The 18,048-nt window shown below is 45.1% G+C and overlaps 1 protein-coding gene across 1 annotated transcript in view; it reads left to right on the forward strand.

Annotated features, from left to right (window-relative positions):
* The window catches only part of PTPRJ (protein tyrosine phosphatase receptor type J), a 143,454-nt gene that overhangs the window by 92,139 nt on the left and 33,267 nt on the right, over positions 1-18,048 (forward strand). The window contains exons 2-3 of the mRNA XM_059142478.1: positions 13,939-13,957; positions 16,373-16,609. Coding sequence (XP_058998461.1) covers positions 13,939-13,957; positions 16,373-16,609 — 256 coding nt within the window. The remainder of the gene's footprint in view (positions 1-13,938; positions 13,958-16,372; positions 16,610-18,048) is intronic.

Below are 18,048 nucleotides of genomic sequence, written 5' to 3' on the forward strand. Positions count from 1 at the left end.
TTAAAAAAGAAAATGGATGCTCCATAATAAGTAAATATTATAAATTTGAACTTTTAAAATGATGGCTTACTAATAATTTATTATCCATTGTATCAGGCTTTATTTGGGATTCACGTAAGCAAGAGGATTTTGCTCTTCTAAAATAATACAAAGGGAAGCTGCCCAATTCTAATGGCTCCCGCAGCTCTCACGATCCTTGATGAAGTGTTCTTTGATTATGTGTCAAGATGAATGGTGCAGACCTTTGACAGACACACAACTGTGGCTGGAGAGAGCCCAGCATTCACGGCTGACCTTGCCATCCCAAGTGAGCAGGTGTTGAATGAGCCGAGTCCCCCTTAGTCCTCCTTTTTCCCTGGTGGGTCATTGGTTCCTGAGTAAGATGGATGCATGCGATAGAGGTACTGTTAATAGCATTTACTCTGTCTTAATCCTTCTTAATCCCATTCATATTTCAGTGTCTGGAACTTGGCAGGATGTCAGAAGCTACAGTACAAGCAGGGAAATTTTTCTTTGAACCGTGAGGAAGGAGTAAAATTGTTTTCCTGGGATTTAATTGATTAAAACATTTAAGAGTGGACTGTTCCCTCCGAGAGACCAAATAGAGTGCCACCAAAAGATCTGGCCAAAAGGACCTTCCTGGAGCTTCTCATTATCTTGGTTTTTTAAAAAAATGGCAATAAAGTCATTTTGTCAAGCTTACCGAGTACCCTAATAAGACATTCCTGCCATTTTAAGTTTACTGAATGGTGAAGTAACTTTGACAGAGGTTGTTGGCTGAAATCAAGTGATGTCTATCAGACGTCAAACCTGTTGGGAATTTGGACCATTCGCTGTTTATTGATATGACTTCAGCCTCTACCTGGGCTTGTTTGTTCTACCTTTTGATTAACAGGACCTGCCTATTTCTTTGCAGAGCTGATAAAAGGAATTTGGAGGATCCCAGTAAAATGCTGGGAAGACTGAGACCCTGATCTCTCTTGAGAGCTGTTAAATCTGAGATTGAGTGGTCCGATTGGTGGCATCTATAGTGATGGATGTATGGATTTGAAGTCCATACATGGCTGTTAAGGATGTTTTGGGGATGTAGAAGTTCTTGGTGGCACAGTGGCTCCCCAAATGCTAGAATATGGATCAGACTTGGGGTCAACTTCGGGGTAACAAGAGGACAGATGCCTGAGAACATGTTGTCTTCGACTTCCTGGCCTTCCTCTTTTGAGTGCCGGCCTTTATTGGGTGGAGATGGGTCTTGTCTGGAGGGGGAGTCCTTTCTGCCATTTGGGTTCTTGCCCAGCCCTGGGGTGAGGGCTGGCTGAGGGGGGTCCATACCATTGTGGAAGAGAAGCCTGGGAGCTCCTTGAGGAACATTTGGGGTTTGAATCAGTTGTGTCTTTGAAAAAATTTACCCATTTTGGACTTGTCTGTGGAAGCAATTAGGGAGATCACAGGACCGTTTCTGATTCCTGATTCTGTACAGTGTCTATTCAGAAAAATAGAAAACAGTCAACTGGAACAGGGGATTATTTGAGCACACACAGAGTCCTGTTGTCTCAGAGGCAGGCCCTCAGACAATTTGCCTTTTAGTGAAGTTTAAGCCCATGAAAGGAAATAAAAAGTGTTTTATTAGATGGCAAAGAAAGATGGACTGGACTTATGAGACTTTGAGAATTTTAGCTTTTTTCTTTGTTAATGCAAACTTAGGAAGAGAGTCACTCTTTATATAATGCAATTTATTCGTACAATGTGGTAATTATCATTAATAGTTAATAATAATCTTCAACTGGGTAAAATACCGGTATGTGTGTGTGTTGTGTGTCTTTTGTGCAAAGCCAGATATTGCTACTTCTGAAGATGAGTGTACCTTTGGGATATAGGATGTTAACATTCATTAAGCAACCACTTTGTATAAGACCTGAGGGAAACACTTGGGAGGTCAGGCAGCATTGTTTTCCCAAAGAAAATGTGAACTGGTGACTCACCTGGTATCAGACACCTACTAGGTGGTGGGGTGGAGATTCGAACCCCTGTCTGGCTTCCATGTTCATTCTGCCTCTTCTGCAGAGTGCTGATTCATTCACTGTAGGTCTCGCTGGAATCCAGCCCAGGTCACTGCAGTGTACAGAAGATGTTGACATCCATCATGTCTTCTAAGTATTGAATTTTGTTTCCTGAAAGCACATAAGTAAAAGCCAGGGATCCATGGATGTGGCAAATAATGTGTTGTGTGAACAGATGGTGCCAGTCAACGGGCAGGAAAAGGAGTTGCTACATGCTGAGTGACAGTGTTAGTCTTCCTGACCCTGGTGTGAAAACATTTCAAGTTGTTGGTGAGTGAGGAAGATCACTCTTAGTGGGAATTCCCACGTAGCTATGGGATTACTTTCTAGGATTTGTTGGATTGCTGGATTTGTTGAAGGGAGAACTGGAAGAAGCTGCCAGAAATTTGCAATACTTCTGAGGGAAACCCTCTCCCTTTGGCCCATCTTTTCCAAGTCTAGTCTGGTTTTAGATTAGCTAGAACCCACTGGGAAAATTCCACCTGGATTCTAGAAGACCAGGCCCCTCCCTCATTTAAAGACCAACAGAGATTGTCTTCAGTTTATTCTGGGTTGAGTTTTCCTCAAACCAAATCAACTCCCAACTCATTCCCCTGGAGTTGTTGAGTGCCCTCCTGGGAGCTTATAGGTTGTGGCTACTCAGACCAGAGGGGACTCTCATCTTTTCTTACTGTCCCTTTAAAATACCTTCATCCACTGGTTCTCAACACTTTGGAGGGGACTTGAGTCACTTAGAGAGCTGGCTGAAGTAGAACAAAGCTGGGCTTTTGTATTTTTACCAAGTTCCAAGATGGTTCTGAGACCTACCAAAGTATGAGAACCACTTCTGTGAGCTCGCTTGCCATTTTATTTGTTTCTTGGCTTGCCTGTTCTCTTCCACTCTTTCCTGCTATCCATAGGAAGTCCAGTTCTCATGCCTAGACCTTGTCTCCTCTCTTATCCTTTCTGCATATCATGCTGCTTACCGCCCAGCTGTCTAGTGCCCAGCCAGCTCAGGCACTGTGCTGGGCATGAGTTAGAGTCCCCTACTCCCAAGGAACTCCCAGCCAGTCCAGGACACACATACAGTCATGAGGTGCAGGAGACCAAGCTGGGGTCAGAGCACACCGACAGAGGAAGGCTCCTGCCGCACTGGGAGGTGGAGTTAGGCAAAGCTGTCCTGGTCCAATGAGCAGCAACCAACTGGGAAAGGGAGGGAGCGAGGCAGCTCTCGCTTTCTAAGAAGGTAGTAGGGACGCATGAGTCAAAGTAGGGGATGGCAGCCCAGACTATTCAGAGAATGGGAGGTATGTCAGTATGTGGAAAAATGTACATGAAACGTGAGTTCTGCCTTTATGACTCACACTTTCCTTTACTGGAGGCATTGATTACATCTGTTGTTTGAAAAAAAAAAAAAAAAGGTGTGTGTGTTGAAGAGCTCAGGAAAAGACAGAGAGAGGTAGAATGTAAGAACTCAATATCCTCACTAAATTAAGTGCTTCCACCTAAAGGAGCAACAAAAAAACCCCCTTGTTGTTTATTGCTTCATCTTCCTTGCTCGTCTTCAAGCACCGTAAGACTAGGGAACTTCTATCTCTGTGCTCTAGAAAGATCGTGGAGCCTGGCATAGAGAATCCAAGCCAGCCAACATGGGGTGAATGGATGAGCTTCAGCCCAGCTGCTTTGACAAATCACTTTACCTCACCCGGCCTCTGTTTCCTCAACTTGAAACAGAGGCAGATTGGTACAGATAATCTCTAAGATTTTATCTTACCGTATGACGGGCCACCTATATTTCAATTGCTGGCTCCCAAGGCCATGAAGTTCACCCATGTCTGCTCGGCCTTAGCCACTCACGGCCAGGCCAGCTCTGTGTCAGGCCCCAGAGGGCCAGTTACAACCCACCAGTCAGCCAGTGCTGAACGAGCCTGTATCAGGGACGGCATTGTGCTAGGCACGGATGGGTGTGAGGTGTGGGACTTCCCTGACCTGAGGAGAGAGTTTATCATCTAGCTAGAGCAATAAGGTAAATGTACGGTAAATAAATTGCCTGACGCTGAGAGAGTGAATGCAAACTTATAGGGTACAAGAGGAGCTATTCTGAGAAGCAGTCTGGGGCCAATGTGTGTTTTTTTTTTTTTTTTTAATATTTAAGATCTTTTTATTTTTATGTAATCTCTACACCCAACCTGGGGCTTGAACCCACAACCCTGAGATCAAGAGTCACATGTTCCCCTGACTGAGGCAGCCAGGCACCCCGGTGGCCAATGTGTTTTGACCTTCAGGCACCATTCTCTGCCACCAGGGGGCCCATATTGCAAGTTATATTCTCTTTTGAATACCCTGTATTCATTCGGAGAAATTTTATTCCTTCCCATGTTGTATCAGCCAAAGACTCCCAATTGGAAATTCACACTAGTGTCAGGAGATCCTGTGTTCTTAACACTGAGCTGATTGAAGTCTACCAAGAGCAAGGAAACAATGGCATTGGCATAGAGTTATCCTCTCTTGAGCATGTGCCTTGTGCCAGGCATCATTCCAGTGAATTCTCTTAAGCATTTGAGGAGGGGACTGTTGTAATCCTTATTTCCAGATGAGAAGATTAAACTTCAATTTAGTGCTCAAGGTAGTAATTTTTGGAACCCAGGACACAGAACCAGACCCAGACCACAGGTACATGTTCTGACCTGCTGTTAGCTGGTGCCTGTGGCTCTGTCAAGGGTAAATATGTCATTTAGGGCCAGTGGTCGGCAAACTACGGTCCTGTGGGCCAAACCCAGCTACGACTTAATTTCTGGGTGGCCTGTGAGCTAAGAGTGCTTTTTACATTTTTAAATGGTTGAAAGAAAATTCAAGGCAAAAATAATATTTTATGACAGGTGAAAAATTATATGAAGTGCAAATTTAATGTCGATAAATAAAGTTTTATTGGAACACAGCCATGGTCATTAGGTAACACATTGCCTGTGGCTGATGGTTACAACAGTTGTAGCCTAAAATATATATTGTCTGGCCTTTTACAGACATATTTTGCTGATCTCTGATTTAGGGCATTCATTAGGCTTTATGAGATGTTGAAAATTACCTGTCATTCCCCATCTCTGTCTTCATAATTCATGGATGGGGCTCCGTTGGGCCAGCTCTCCCATAATCCAGGATTTTAGGGCTCAGAGTTCTCTTTTCATTGCTTGGATGTCAGATTAAAGTGTCTGCTTTGTGGCATCGCTGGCCTGATAGTAGCTGCCCCGGTGGGTTGCCAAAGTGCCGTTTTATCAAAGATTAGTTTCTCACGGAGGATGATGGTATGGCTTTGCCTTGCAACTTTTTTGGGGGGAGGGGTGATGGTGAGTCTATTTAGCTGATGGGAGAACAAAACAGTTGAAATTTCCTGTGTTGTCTGGATGGGTTAGCGATGTACTTTTGAATTAGAAGGGCATACTGTAGGCCCAAAGATCTTTTATGAGGACTGATCTGTTACGATCATCTGTGAATTTTGAGGCCATCCTGAGATGGTGCTGGTGCATGGGGAGGAGTGGGCCTGAGTCCTGGGCTCTCCGCTAAACTGGGTAGACTCCATCCGTTATATGGGCAGAGGGCTCGACCATGGGTTTGCAGCGTGACTCTCCATGGCCTCTGTACAGCTCAGTCTGGGGTGGGCGGGAGGAGCCAGGGAAACAGCTTGTCTCAGAACTTTTGCTCAAGTTCCTCTCATCACACACCAAAACCCAAGATGCCGGCTTGCCCTTCCCTTCTGTTCTTGCTTCTGTGTTGGCAGAAATATGTGCTGGTTCTGCTTTTTCTCTGCAAGACAGCATGCCCCTTCCTGTGCCTCACCTCTCAGATCCTCTGGTCCCAGTTTCTGGGAATGATAATCACTGTACCGGTCAGTTACACTGACCGCACACTCACTGTGGGTGATCACGTCACTTCAGACTTGTCAGGGCAGTGCTGTAAACAGCAAATACTGTTTCTAGCATTTACTTTTTTATTTATGAAATGATCAAACGTACACAAATAAACTCCAATATACCCAGCCCTTGAGTTCAGTGCTTGTCAGTATTGTACCCACCCTTGCTTCAGGTGGGTGTGGTCGTCATTGTTGCTGGAAGGGGATGAGTAACTCACTCAGGTTCACGTCGTTGGAAGGGCTGGACTCCAGACCATGTTCTCTTCATTCCTGTGCTGTCCCACCTCTGAAGGACTGATGTTTGCTGCTGTGTATAGAGGACCTAGTGTGTGCCCTTTAACCCCCACATCAAGCCTACGGGGGAGATGGTAACTTACGGGTGAAAAGAACTCAAGGAGGGTGGCCTTCAGACTCCTTGCTAAGACGTGGTGATGCCAGGATTCACATCCAAACCTGACCCCAAGTCCTGCTGATTTTTGACCCCACCCTATTCTCTGTCCTCAATGCCACAATGCAGTGGTCATCAGAGGGGTGGTGATTTGGGTTGTGGGAACCTCTGTTTGCAAAGCCTCGGAAGAATACGGGGTTACTTCAGGATGGTTCTAAGAGGGTGTGAAAGGCATCTGAGTTTGTGGAAATCACCACTGGCCCTTTGGCCTCTGAGATAGGATCCACCCTTGGGTTTCTTGTCAAAGTGAATAGATAGTGAGAGGCCCCTTAGCTTTCTGCGGTCAGCTGAAGGCAGAGTTTGTGATCTTTGGTCCTGATCTTTGGTCCTCTTCTAGGAGGAAGCGGGAGGGATATGGGAGACTGGGGAGTCAAGAAGGCATAGATTACAGATACACCCAGCTGGGTAGGGTGTGGGAGGGGAGGATTCCATGAAGAACTGGCCTGGACATAGCAAGCATTTGGTAAGTGGTAGCTATTAGGTATTGTTGTCCATACTCAAAGGTGGATGGTAGGACTTTTGGAGTGGTTTTATTATTCAGATTTAGAAGTAGGAAATTAAATTCTTCAACTGAAGGATCACCCTGTTTTTTTCTTCTTTTGGTGGATGGTGGTGTCATTGGGGGGTAGGTTGAACAGGGGTGAGCAGAGAATTTAGAGCAGGCATACTGGTGCATTTCATCTTCACATCGTGCACATAATTCATATCTGGGATTGGCCAGAGATCTGGCCCTAAGAGAGAAACTTACAAAGTAAACAGTTCTTTGATAATTGCAACCCATGAATTTTGCAAGATGCACTTTGATCGATAGAAAGTTTTTGGGGTAGTTAGGAATGTAAGTAAATGGAATAGGCCAAATAATGAAAAATCACACTGCCTCTTGATCTTTCTTTCTTTTCTTCTTCTTTTTTTTTTTTTTTTTTTGGAGCTAAAACTTAAGATTTAAAAAAAATCTAAGCTAAGACTCCTAAAATATCGCTGAAGTTGGAAAACACAATGGGGAAAAATAGGAAGTGTTCTAGTGAAGGCGAATTAGAAAAAAAACATTGTGAATTGAGTAAAACATGTCAGTGGGCTAGATTTGGACAATGGAACTCCAATTTAGGACCTTCAGATTTATCACATAGTGTGGAAAAATGGTTTAGACAGGGGTCTGGAGCTTGCCAACTCTCACACTCCTTCTCTCTCTCTCTTTTTAAATACTTAATTTATTTGAGAGAGAGAGCACACAAGTAGGGGGAATGGCAGGCAGAGGGAGAGGAAGAAACAGGCTCCCCACTGAGCAAAGAGCTCTATGTGGGGCTTAGTCCCAGGACCCTGGGATCATGACCCAAGCTGAAGGCAGACACTTAACAGACTGAGCCACCCAGGTGCTCCAGATCACTAGTTTTCAAACTGTGCTCCTTGAGGTGTGTCGGGGGTTCCATAAGTGTTTCATTAAAAAAACCCTACCTGGTTTCCAATTTGGCTGTGCTTGAAATTATAGTCAAATTGTAATGAACACACTTGCCCAGATATGTGTTATACCATATTTTAATACATTGGAGAACACGAATTCAATGTCCTAATGTGGTTATGCATCAAAATAAATATGAGGTAGTATTATGGAGGGCACATATTGCATGGAGCCCTGGGTGTGGTGCATAAACAATGAATGCTGGAACACTGAAAAGAAGTAAAATAAAATAAAGTGGAAAAAAAATAAGAATGAGGTAACTTGAACTTTAAAAAAATATATATAACAACAAAAATATATGTCTAAGCAGACTTGTACACACATGTACATGTATATATATATAGATAGATAGATGTATAGATATAGATATGTATGAATGTGGAGCTCTGTACATGTAGTTCTCCAGAAGATTCTTTCTTGAAAAAATAATCCTGCTGCTAAAAATACCCATGGAAACTTCTGGCCTGGGATTTCCTCAGCTCTGCATCTCAAAGTTCACATAGCCTCACCAAAATAGCCCCTCTGGTTACTTTTTCCTCCGTGCATTTGGAGGAGTTCGTCATGCCTCCAACCATCCCAAGAGGGAAGAGGTGAGCCTCTGGTTTTTGTAGGCTGGTTGGCGCTCATCCTTTCTGACAAAACCTCACCTGGCTGTTTTGGGTCACAGAATTCTGGCTGATGCTGATCCTTTTCCACAAAACCCCCCCTTTTAAAAAAATTTTATTTATTTGTCAGAGAGAGAGAGACAGAGATACAGAGAGAGATAGCATGGGCTGGGGGAGGGGCAGAGGGAGAAGCAGGCCTCCTGCTGAACAAGGAGCCCATGCGGTGTTAGATCCCAGGACCCTGAGATCATGACCTGAGCTGAAGGCAGACACTTCACCAACTGAGCCACCCAGGCATCCCTCCACAATCCCTTTTGATGACAGCATCAAGTTTCGAGAGTCCCACATAGGCAGGGTGAGCCTGGCTTGGTCTGTTGTCTTGTGGTGTGGTAACACTTTGTCATGCCACCTGTTGACCTGCCTGTCCCTGGCCTTTCAGACTCTAGGGTAGAAAAGGATGCTAGGTATTCAGATCACCTCATAACAACATACTTGTCTTCTGGGGAGTGATGTTTATTGCCTGACTTCTGGGTTCAGAGGGACAGCCCACTCCGGCTACCATTTTCATGATCAATGATTTACCTTTCAGGGACTGGTTTTACAGAAGCTGTTGGGGGCTTTTCACATGGGAGATAAATGAGCATTCGGAAGAATGTACCAAATCCCATAAAATGCTATTTGATTTAAAAAATTGCTTGAAGCAGTTCACATTTTGGTTAATTACGTCAGTGGGTAAAAATAACTATTGTCATATGGTGTGTGGGCTTGGCTTTAGAAGGATAAAGAGCCTATTGTTACCCATTGTGTTCCTCAGTCACTTATTATCCATCCCTAAAAGCCAAACATGGATAATGGAAAACCCGAAGATTTGTCACTTGCTAAAATCCAGGCAGCTGTGTGAGTTTACCCTCAAACTCTGCTCTTTCTGAGAACACACAGAAGCCTTCTTAATTGAGCCCAGTTAAATGGGTCAACAGACCTGTCCCTGAGGCCCGTGTGGAAGGCAGAGGTTCATGGCCGGCAGGCCTGGAAGCCAGCCTGAGACTTGCTCAGGGACAAGCCAGCTGAGTGCTCTTGGGAGGGGTGAAGGTGTAGACCTTCAGAACCTGGGAGACCAGTGCTGGAATATTCAGCTTCCTAGCTGTGAGATGCTGGGTCAGGAGCCTCACTTTTCCAAGGCTTAGCTTCTTCATCTGGACAGTGGGGTTAAACACAGTTCCTGCCTCCTGGGGTGGCTGTAAGGCTTGACTGAGATGTTGAAGGGACCCCTGATTGCACCGTAACTGGCCAGTAGCTAAGCACTCAATCAGTATTATAATAAGTAGAGTCAGTCAGCATTAGGTCCCTGCATGGGGTCCCTCTTTGGGTGGTGATTCCACCACTCTTCCCTTACACATCACCCTCGAACCCCTTGAGCCCCTTGCTCCCTGTCCCCCACATTCACCATGTCGTTGGGCACCCCCTGCCCATGTAGCGGGGTGGTTGGGGTCATTCCTGGCTGTCTCTCCACATTGCACTGTCCTGTTCTTTCCTGCTTCTCGTGCCTCTGAGTACCTGGAAACTTGGAACCACGTGAAGTGCCCTGGGTATCTTCGGCAACTGGGCCAGAGTGGGGCACAGTGCAGGGTGTAGGGAAAGGGCTGAGTGGCAGGGACTGGAAGGGGCTCAGAGCCTGGACGCTCCTGGGGGTTGGAGCCATCGCCGAAGGTCATCAAGGCTGCTGAAGGTGGCAGCTTCAGAGGTTCAGTGAGGCAGGAAGACGGCTGTTAGACTGGGAATATGGAAACCTTATTTTGTTTGAGCCTCAGGGAGATCTCAAACGGGGCATCAGTGTTGCATATATCCTTCCACTGTTTAAGACTGATGAAACAGGTGGCTTGGAGAGACCCTCAAGCCCCAGAGCTCCCGACGTCGGGGGCAGTTGAACCTAAACCTCTTGGTCACCCTGCTAGGCCTTGCCTACCAATTCACAGGCTCTCAGCGGTGATGGGACATGAGCTCTCTGTGTACCCCTGCAGACCCCTGCCCACTCATCTCCACCCTGCCCTGCCGATAGGAGGAGGCTCACCTCCAGGTCTATACCAGTGGAGGCCCTTGACCTCTAGGAAGCCCCAGATGGAGAAGGGGGAGAGGCAGCCCCTTAGTCCATTTCCTTACCTGTCCAACTGGTACTGCCCCAGGATTCTTGCCTTCCTACTGGCCCTCCCCCACTAAGTCCACCCCCCCCCCCCAACCATCCTCAGTTCCCCTGGTTGAGTGTGCCATCTGTCCCTGCCAGGGTCCCGGTGAATATTAGCATGTTTTAGAAAGAGGAATCTAGCAGTTCTATTTATTTTTCACTGTTCATTGAAGGGAGAGGTAAAAGGAGGGGCAACCAGGTGCGTGGATGAAGGACTAGGGCCTGGCTCTCACCTTTGGTGTTCATCACAAAGGGCCTCCCTTTAGGTTTTGGCCTTTAATATTCCAAATGAAGGATTATGGATGGAGTCACAGTGATACTCTGACAAGATTAAAACACAAGTACACTGGTACACTGTAACAGATCTTACCCTGTCCTGGTGCTTTTAATTAATTTCTTTCTTTCTCTCTCTCTCTCTCTCTCTTTCTTTCTTTCTTTCTTGTGGTGAGTGTATCCTAAGCACTTCAAAAAAGAAATGTGGCCTGGGTTTTGCTCAGCCCTAGGAGGAGGCTTTCTCTGTGATTTAGGGCTTGGGGTTTAGGAGGCTTTGGTTTATGATGGCCTCAGTATGGAAGTGGGGAAGTCAAGGTGATTTGGACAAAGAAGAGTCTTTAGGACATAACCCCTGAGTGTAGCCATGGAGGGTGAAGGCAGGGAAGAGTTGGGTTCTTCTGAAGTTGGTAGAGTGGGAGACAAGTTCAATGGGGCAGTTACAGAGGGTCTTGGAGAGAGGGGAAGAGAATATTTATGAGTATGTTTTGGTATGAATGTGGGAGTGATATTTACGTGTAGAGGAGCTGGGGAGAATTTAGAAGTTTCAGGTAAATGCAGTTAGGGACCTCCTGTGACGAAGGTGTTGAGTAGGAAGAATCCAGTGTTCAGAGTGGACCACTGATGGGATGGCTGCAGCTTTGGCTGAGTTGGGGTGGCATTGAGGGTAGTCTTCATAGTTTGGTTTTCTTGGGGGCCTGGAGGAAGATGCTTGTGCCCAGAGCCACAGTTTCAAGACTAGTGGTAGTTCTCGAAGAAGAGAAGGAGAAAGAGTTTTGGCTCACTGGCGTAAGCAAAGTGAAACAGGAACACATCTCTGCAGGAGGGGAGCCATGAATAAGGCTGGAAGGCTCAATAGCCAAGGTCTGCTCCTCAGAAAAGAGGAGGGAGAAGGTTCTATAGTGTATAGGGTGTTTAGTTAGTCCCACTATCTGGTTGATCAACAGGTTTCTACTGTGCAGGCGCTCGGGACTTGCTGGTTCACTGAGTTGTCAGTGCTTTCTATTCTGCCTTCAGTTACGCCCTTATTTCCCTTACTTTCCTAAAAATGGTCTGAGAGCAGGTCCAGCGCATCCATGTTTGTGGGCAGTATTTGGGTACATGGTTGACTGAATGGATTCCAGCGTAGGATGCAACGCAGAGCTGTGTATGAAGAGATGATAACATCGCAAGGGGCTAGGACGGGCCAGTGTAGAGTAAGGAGGTTGGGTAGTTTATGTTATTCGACTGCTGGGGAGAAAAAGGGGGGGCGGTTTTCTGCCACATGCTAACTTGCTTGGCAATCTGGTCTTCGTTTTTCTCTCTCCTGTGGTCCATCAGACACAGGAGAGAAGCCTGGCATAGGCGGGTGGCAGGGGCTGGAAGCAGGAAGACGGGCTGAAGGTGTGCAGGCTTGAGGGTAGAGTTGAGGGGGTGGGAATGGAAAATGTGTGTGTGTAAGAAAGGAGGAATCAACAGGTAGGAAAGGAAGAATCAACAGGTAGGAAAGGAGAATCAACAGGACATGGGCCCTGAGACTTGTGGGGAGTGAAGAATGAGGAGGAACCCTCAGATTCCTTTGGGAACTGGTGCCTGGGCCCTTGGGAGACAGGCTGGTGAGTAGACCTTTCTGTCCGGTGGTCTAACCCCCGAGATGAGAATGAATGTTGTCTTCAGTGTCTCCATTTGGTAAGCACAGAGGATGTTTCCTTTGGATTGAGTGGGGGGTACTCAGGCTTCTGGACCTGACCAGCCTTGGCCTTGGCCTTGCTGTATAGGACCTTGGGCAAATCTTCCTCCTCTGCGCCTTAGGAATTACTTCCTTTATAAAACAAGAGGGTCATTCCTTTTTTCAGTGTCATTTTTAGAGTGCCTACTGTATGCACCGTTCTAGGGATGGATGCAGATGAGGTTTCTGTTCATGCGTTGTAGTTGAAGGAGGCTGATGACTATTGTGGTGAATGCAGAGGAGAAAAGAGCCAGAGGTGTTAGGTTTCACTGGTTGATTGGAGAAGGACTCCCCGAAGAGGTGGCCTTTTAGGCCATGACATTGGATGGTCTGGGGCAGAGTGTTTTTGGAGAAAGGAATCAATATGTAAAGGCTGTAAGAGAGAACCAGCTTCAGGAACATTTCAAAGGGCATGATGAGATCATGATTATATTCTAAGTGTGAAGGGAAGCTGGAGGACATTTTTCCCCCACTAGAATCCCTCTTGATTATTTTCCTCTTCATGAGGGCCATACTTTGAAAAATCCCGTTACCCAAAAATGTGTATTCTAGACAGTAAAATGTACAACCTCAAATTATTTTAGGTTTTTAAAGTATGGGGGAATAATTTATGGCTCACAATGAATATCTTTGAGGACCTCCAGGGATCTAAAGATGGCAGATTGAGACACTTAACTAAATAAATAATCTTTAAGGTTGTTCTGTTTTGGAAATTCACGCTTCCCAAAGTTGCATGCCATATAATTGGGGGAGGGGGGGCGGGTGGCAGGGGGAGAGAAAAAGATTACTGCCACCTACTGGTAGAAGGAAGAAGCTGGATTGTTGCACAACAAAAATCCCCAACTCCGTTGATTACCGTCGTGTGCGCACCTGGCTTTACATTCTGTACTTGCAACCTGAACATGGCTGGGGGAAAGGGTGCCATGGTCCTGCTTCCCCCACCCCTCCCCCACGCCCTAGAGAATCTTGACCTTGCTTCTGTGTCCTTCTGCCTCAATTTATGATGCGGTGGCAGGAGGGAGTGCTGCCCTGGGGAGCTGCTCCAGTGTTGGATGTATCTGTGGGGGAAGAACACTGGTTGGCTCAGCCTTCACGCAGCCGAGCTAATCCATTGTTTGTAAGCGACCTCTGGTTTCACCAAGTTCCCTTATCCAGTGTCCTGGCACCCTAATCTCTGCCAGGGGGCTTTTTTTTTTTTTTTTTTTTTTTTTTTTTAATGTACTCGTTAACACCCCAGCTCCATTATTAAATTCTCAACTGCTTTATTCCTGATTTGCATTTTCCATGGCTGAATGAATGCACTGACTTCCGTTTTCTTTTCTGTTACAGATGGTGTGCGCAGGTGACTGTAAGTACCACTTCCCTCTCTTCTCTTGTATTGTTCGCTACCGCCCCCTGATGGACACAGCAGCATTTACAGCAATGCGAAAATCACAGAAAATGCCTATTTGTTCAGTCTTAGTTTCCAGTTTTTCTTTAGAATTGGGGTGAGTGTGGCAACAGCAAGTGAAAGAAAGAATTCAATCAGTTGAGCAACTTTGACAAAAAATTTTATATTTTCTGTGATTTTTCTTTTCTGCAAGCCCACATCCGTGGGTGATTTTAAAAAAACACTTACTTTTCATAACGCAGTATGATTTATATTTACTTTGTGTGCTGCTATCCCATAAGTATTTTTTTTTGCTACGCTGCTCCATTATTCTTTTTTTAAAGTTTTTATTTATTTATTAGGCAGAAATCACAAGTAGGCAGAGAGAGAGAGGGGGAAGCAGGCTCCCCGCTGAGCAGAGAGCCCCAATAAGGGGCTCAATCCCAATACGGGGCTTTAACCCACTGAGCCACCCAGGCACCCCTGCTCCATTATTTTTAAACTGATGTACAGAGTTTGTGTAAGCTTTGGAAAATCAGAAGTAGACTCCTGTATATTTTGCTTCTATGTGGAGGACTGAGTCCCAGCTGCTAACAGTGCTGGTCCATTGAAGTGTTCCCTGGTCTAGAGTAAAATGAGTAAAATAAGGCTATGATAGGAAGTTTTAAGTGAAGCTAAGTATATTTAATTGATAGCAACATTTATTCTGGGATTATGTCCTTACTAATTTTTTAGGTCATAATTTGTTTCTATAAAAATAATAGTATTTGGTAGTTTTTTTAAATGTATCTTTTAGAATAAATAAAAATTGGTAGCTTTTATCTGTCCTCAAAATTTGGGAACTTCCCCTCCACACCCCCACTGGTAAAATCCCAAAGTCTGTGAACCATGGAGATAAAATAATTAGAATGTTCTTCCAGTGCCACACAAAGGGGGCAGATCTTGCTGAAACCTTTTAATAAAGCCAATCTCAGTTAATAATAGTGATTATGCAAAGTTTGTACAAACAATGGGAAGAGCTCTGCAGTTGCTTTTTCTTGCTTGTTAATCAGTTTGGTAGATAGGCTGGTAGGTACGTTGTAGAGGCTTGAATCTTTGGTGCCAAAGAAGAGAACTTCTGTGCATAGAGGTAGCATTTTAAAACAGAAGAAGGGGAGATGAGGGACTTATGATTCCTTTTAAATATCATAATAAAATCCTGTTCTAGCGCTAGTATATAGTGGGAGATAATGTTTTGTTAGCTTGCATGACCACTGTTTCTGGCTACTCAAATCAGTCACATTTATCACTGAAAAGTTTCCTGGTGCCTTATTAAGTAACATGCATTTCAGTGGTTGTAGATGTAACTGTTACCAGATCATAGCTAAAGCCTTGGACACAGGAAAGAAAAAGGAAACACAAGCTAAAAAGTCTGTGAACCACAGTGATGAAATAATGAGAATGTTCTCCCAGGACATTTGAGTAAAATCACATGCTGACGACCAGCAGGGTGGAACTCTGCACTCCCATTTTATAAATGTCCAAATCCAGCGACCTTGGTTACCATATCACGTGCCTTAAAAATAGTCCATGTTTAAAATAGTGTGTTAGAGCTGACAGCAGAGGAACCCGAGGATGAGGAGTTCTTAGGGACTCATTCCTGGTCACATGGCTAAGGGGCAGAGGAGGTCCTCACATCCAGGGGTGAATTCAAAGACCAGCTCCTTTCCCTTCATGCCATTCTGTCTCATGCCATCTTAGTGCCCCAAAATGGCGGAACTTCCTCCTAATATCAGGGTTTGGCCAAAGAGTTAGCTTCTGCATCTTGTAAGACCTCTCCACAGGCAGTATTTTCTAAGAATGACAAGAGAGACTCCTTTTGCCTCTTAGGTCTTTCTTTATATCAGCCTCTAGATAGATTTAATCCATACTCAAGTCACAGCCAACATTGCTGATTTCTGTCATTTTGGTCTTTGTTTTAAAGCCTTCTGCCTTACTAACATACAAGCATGCATATATGTATATGTATCTAAAATTAGTTTGCTGGAGGAAAGTCCAGGAGGCAAAGAAAGGGAAATAAACTTCTGTCATTGTACAATTCACTTCTGAAAAATAGACATACAGAGCAGTCCTGATTCTTACGTTTCTTTTTTAGTTTTAAAGATTTTATTTATTTGAGAGAGAGAGAGAGGGCAAGCATGAGTGGGACAGGGAAGAGCAAAGGGAGAGGGAAAAGCAGACTCCCCACTGAATGGGGAGCCTGATGTGGGGCTCAATCCCAGGACCCTAAGATCATGGCCTGAGCCAAAGGCAGGTTGAGCCAGCCAGGCTTACATTTCTTATTTAAATATAATTTTTTCTGTCCTTTGGGAAATGTTATTTAAGTAGAACCCATGTTTGTGTTTGACATTGAAGCTTTTTCCATCAATACAACCAGTATGACCACAGCATGGGCAAACGTGAGTGGCACTGATTCTGGGTACACGCATGTAGAAAAGAGCAAGGTAGAGAGTGAGTGGAACACCCGGGCTGAAGATCCAATACGGAATGGCACTGCAGGCTTTAATCCAACAACTTCGAACACGTCCTTTATCACTTCAGAAACAGTTGCCGGGACGTCAAGAGATTCCGTGGCCATAAATGACACACCAGGTAAGATGAGCCTCCAGGAATGATGGCGAACCGTTCCTTTTCATCCTGTGTCCTTGAGCCATGTCCATTCAGTTTGCCTGTTGGGGAGAGATTGGTTTTTGCTAACGGTGGAAGAGAAAAAAGATTCTCTATTGTTTTAAGCCCAGGAGTTCAGGTGGCTGGCTTATTTGGTATTAGGGTCCTCGGTGTTTTGGGAAGTTTTAATTAATTCCAGCTGTTCCGTTTTAAAAATCCTTTGCTGTTATTGGCAATATTTTCTGCTAAGGCTTGGGGGCAGAGACCTCATTAGCCATGTGTTGTAATGGCTCCAGTAATTAGTAGGCTTCTTCAAAAGAAGCTTAAACCTCTGCAGGAGAGTTGATGCTGTGTTTGTGTTCTCAGGAGTTTTTGCTGGGCCTGAAAGTTGGGTATACTTTATAGAGGAGTGTGCGTTTCAGATGAAATAATGGCCCCGTGACACTTGGGAAGGTTTAGAGTTTTATTTAGCTTAGATGTCAGTATCCTGAGCCACGTGTTATAGCTGCAAATTTAGCTCTCTCTCTCTTTTTAAGCTGAAAAGAACCAAAACTATAAAAAAGAGATGAGAAGCTCTTTTAAAGCTGAGAAGAACCAAAAACTTAAAAATGAGATCCTCTGTTGGTTTTCTGACCTGGAGATGTGATCTCTCTGACTGGTGAGGGCCATGGAAGCTTGACCTCGTGGAGCCCACGGCTTGAAGAGACCACCTGCTTAGCACAGTGTCTCCTTCAAATGGAACAGGCGAACAAAACCAGTGGTTTTCAGCAGGGTTTTTTTTTTTTTTAAGGTCAGGAAACAATTTCTTTAAATAATGAAATCTTGCCCAGAAGCCCAATAAATAAAAAGAACTGGGACGAGGGGGAGCTACAGGGTTGGGGTATCACAGATGCCTTCAGAAAAACTCTCGGAGCTCCTCAGAGCAGAGTTTTAGAGGCAAAAAACTGTTTAATAGAGATTTGCTATATTATAAAAGAGAGAAGAGCAGGAGGAGAGGGCAGGCAGAAGAGGAAGAGCATGGAGGAGGAGGAGGAAGATGACGGAATTCAGCAATGGTGATGGGGACAAGGGAACACAGCACCGGTGTCCCTAGGAAAGAGGAGGTCGAGAGGTGGCAAGAAAGAGCTAGCCCAGGAGCTGAGTGTCCTCACTCTGTCTGAAAGTCCCAGGAACAAGGCTTCGTTCATCAGCTACTATTTGCTGAGCATGTACTATGTGCTTAGTTGTTCTTAATACAGTATCCTGTCCTCGTAGTAACCCTGAGGGCCACAGTGACAAACTGTAATGCCGAGGCGTTATAATACTGAGGTATCATCTGAGGGCTTGGTTATTGAGCAGGAAGTGGCGGGCACGGAGGGAGCCCGGGCCCAGAGCACAATAGTGCGCAAAAGCTGGGACCCCTTACCCAGAGTCCTTCCTCTGGC

This window comes from Mustela lutreola, chromosome 1 (assembly GCF_030435805.1).
Source record: "Mustela lutreola isolate mMusLut2 chromosome 1, mMusLut2.pri, whole genome shotgun sequence".
In the NCBI taxonomy this organism is placed as follows: Eukaryota; Metazoa; Chordata; class Mammalia; order Carnivora; family Mustelidae; genus Mustela; species Mustela lutreola.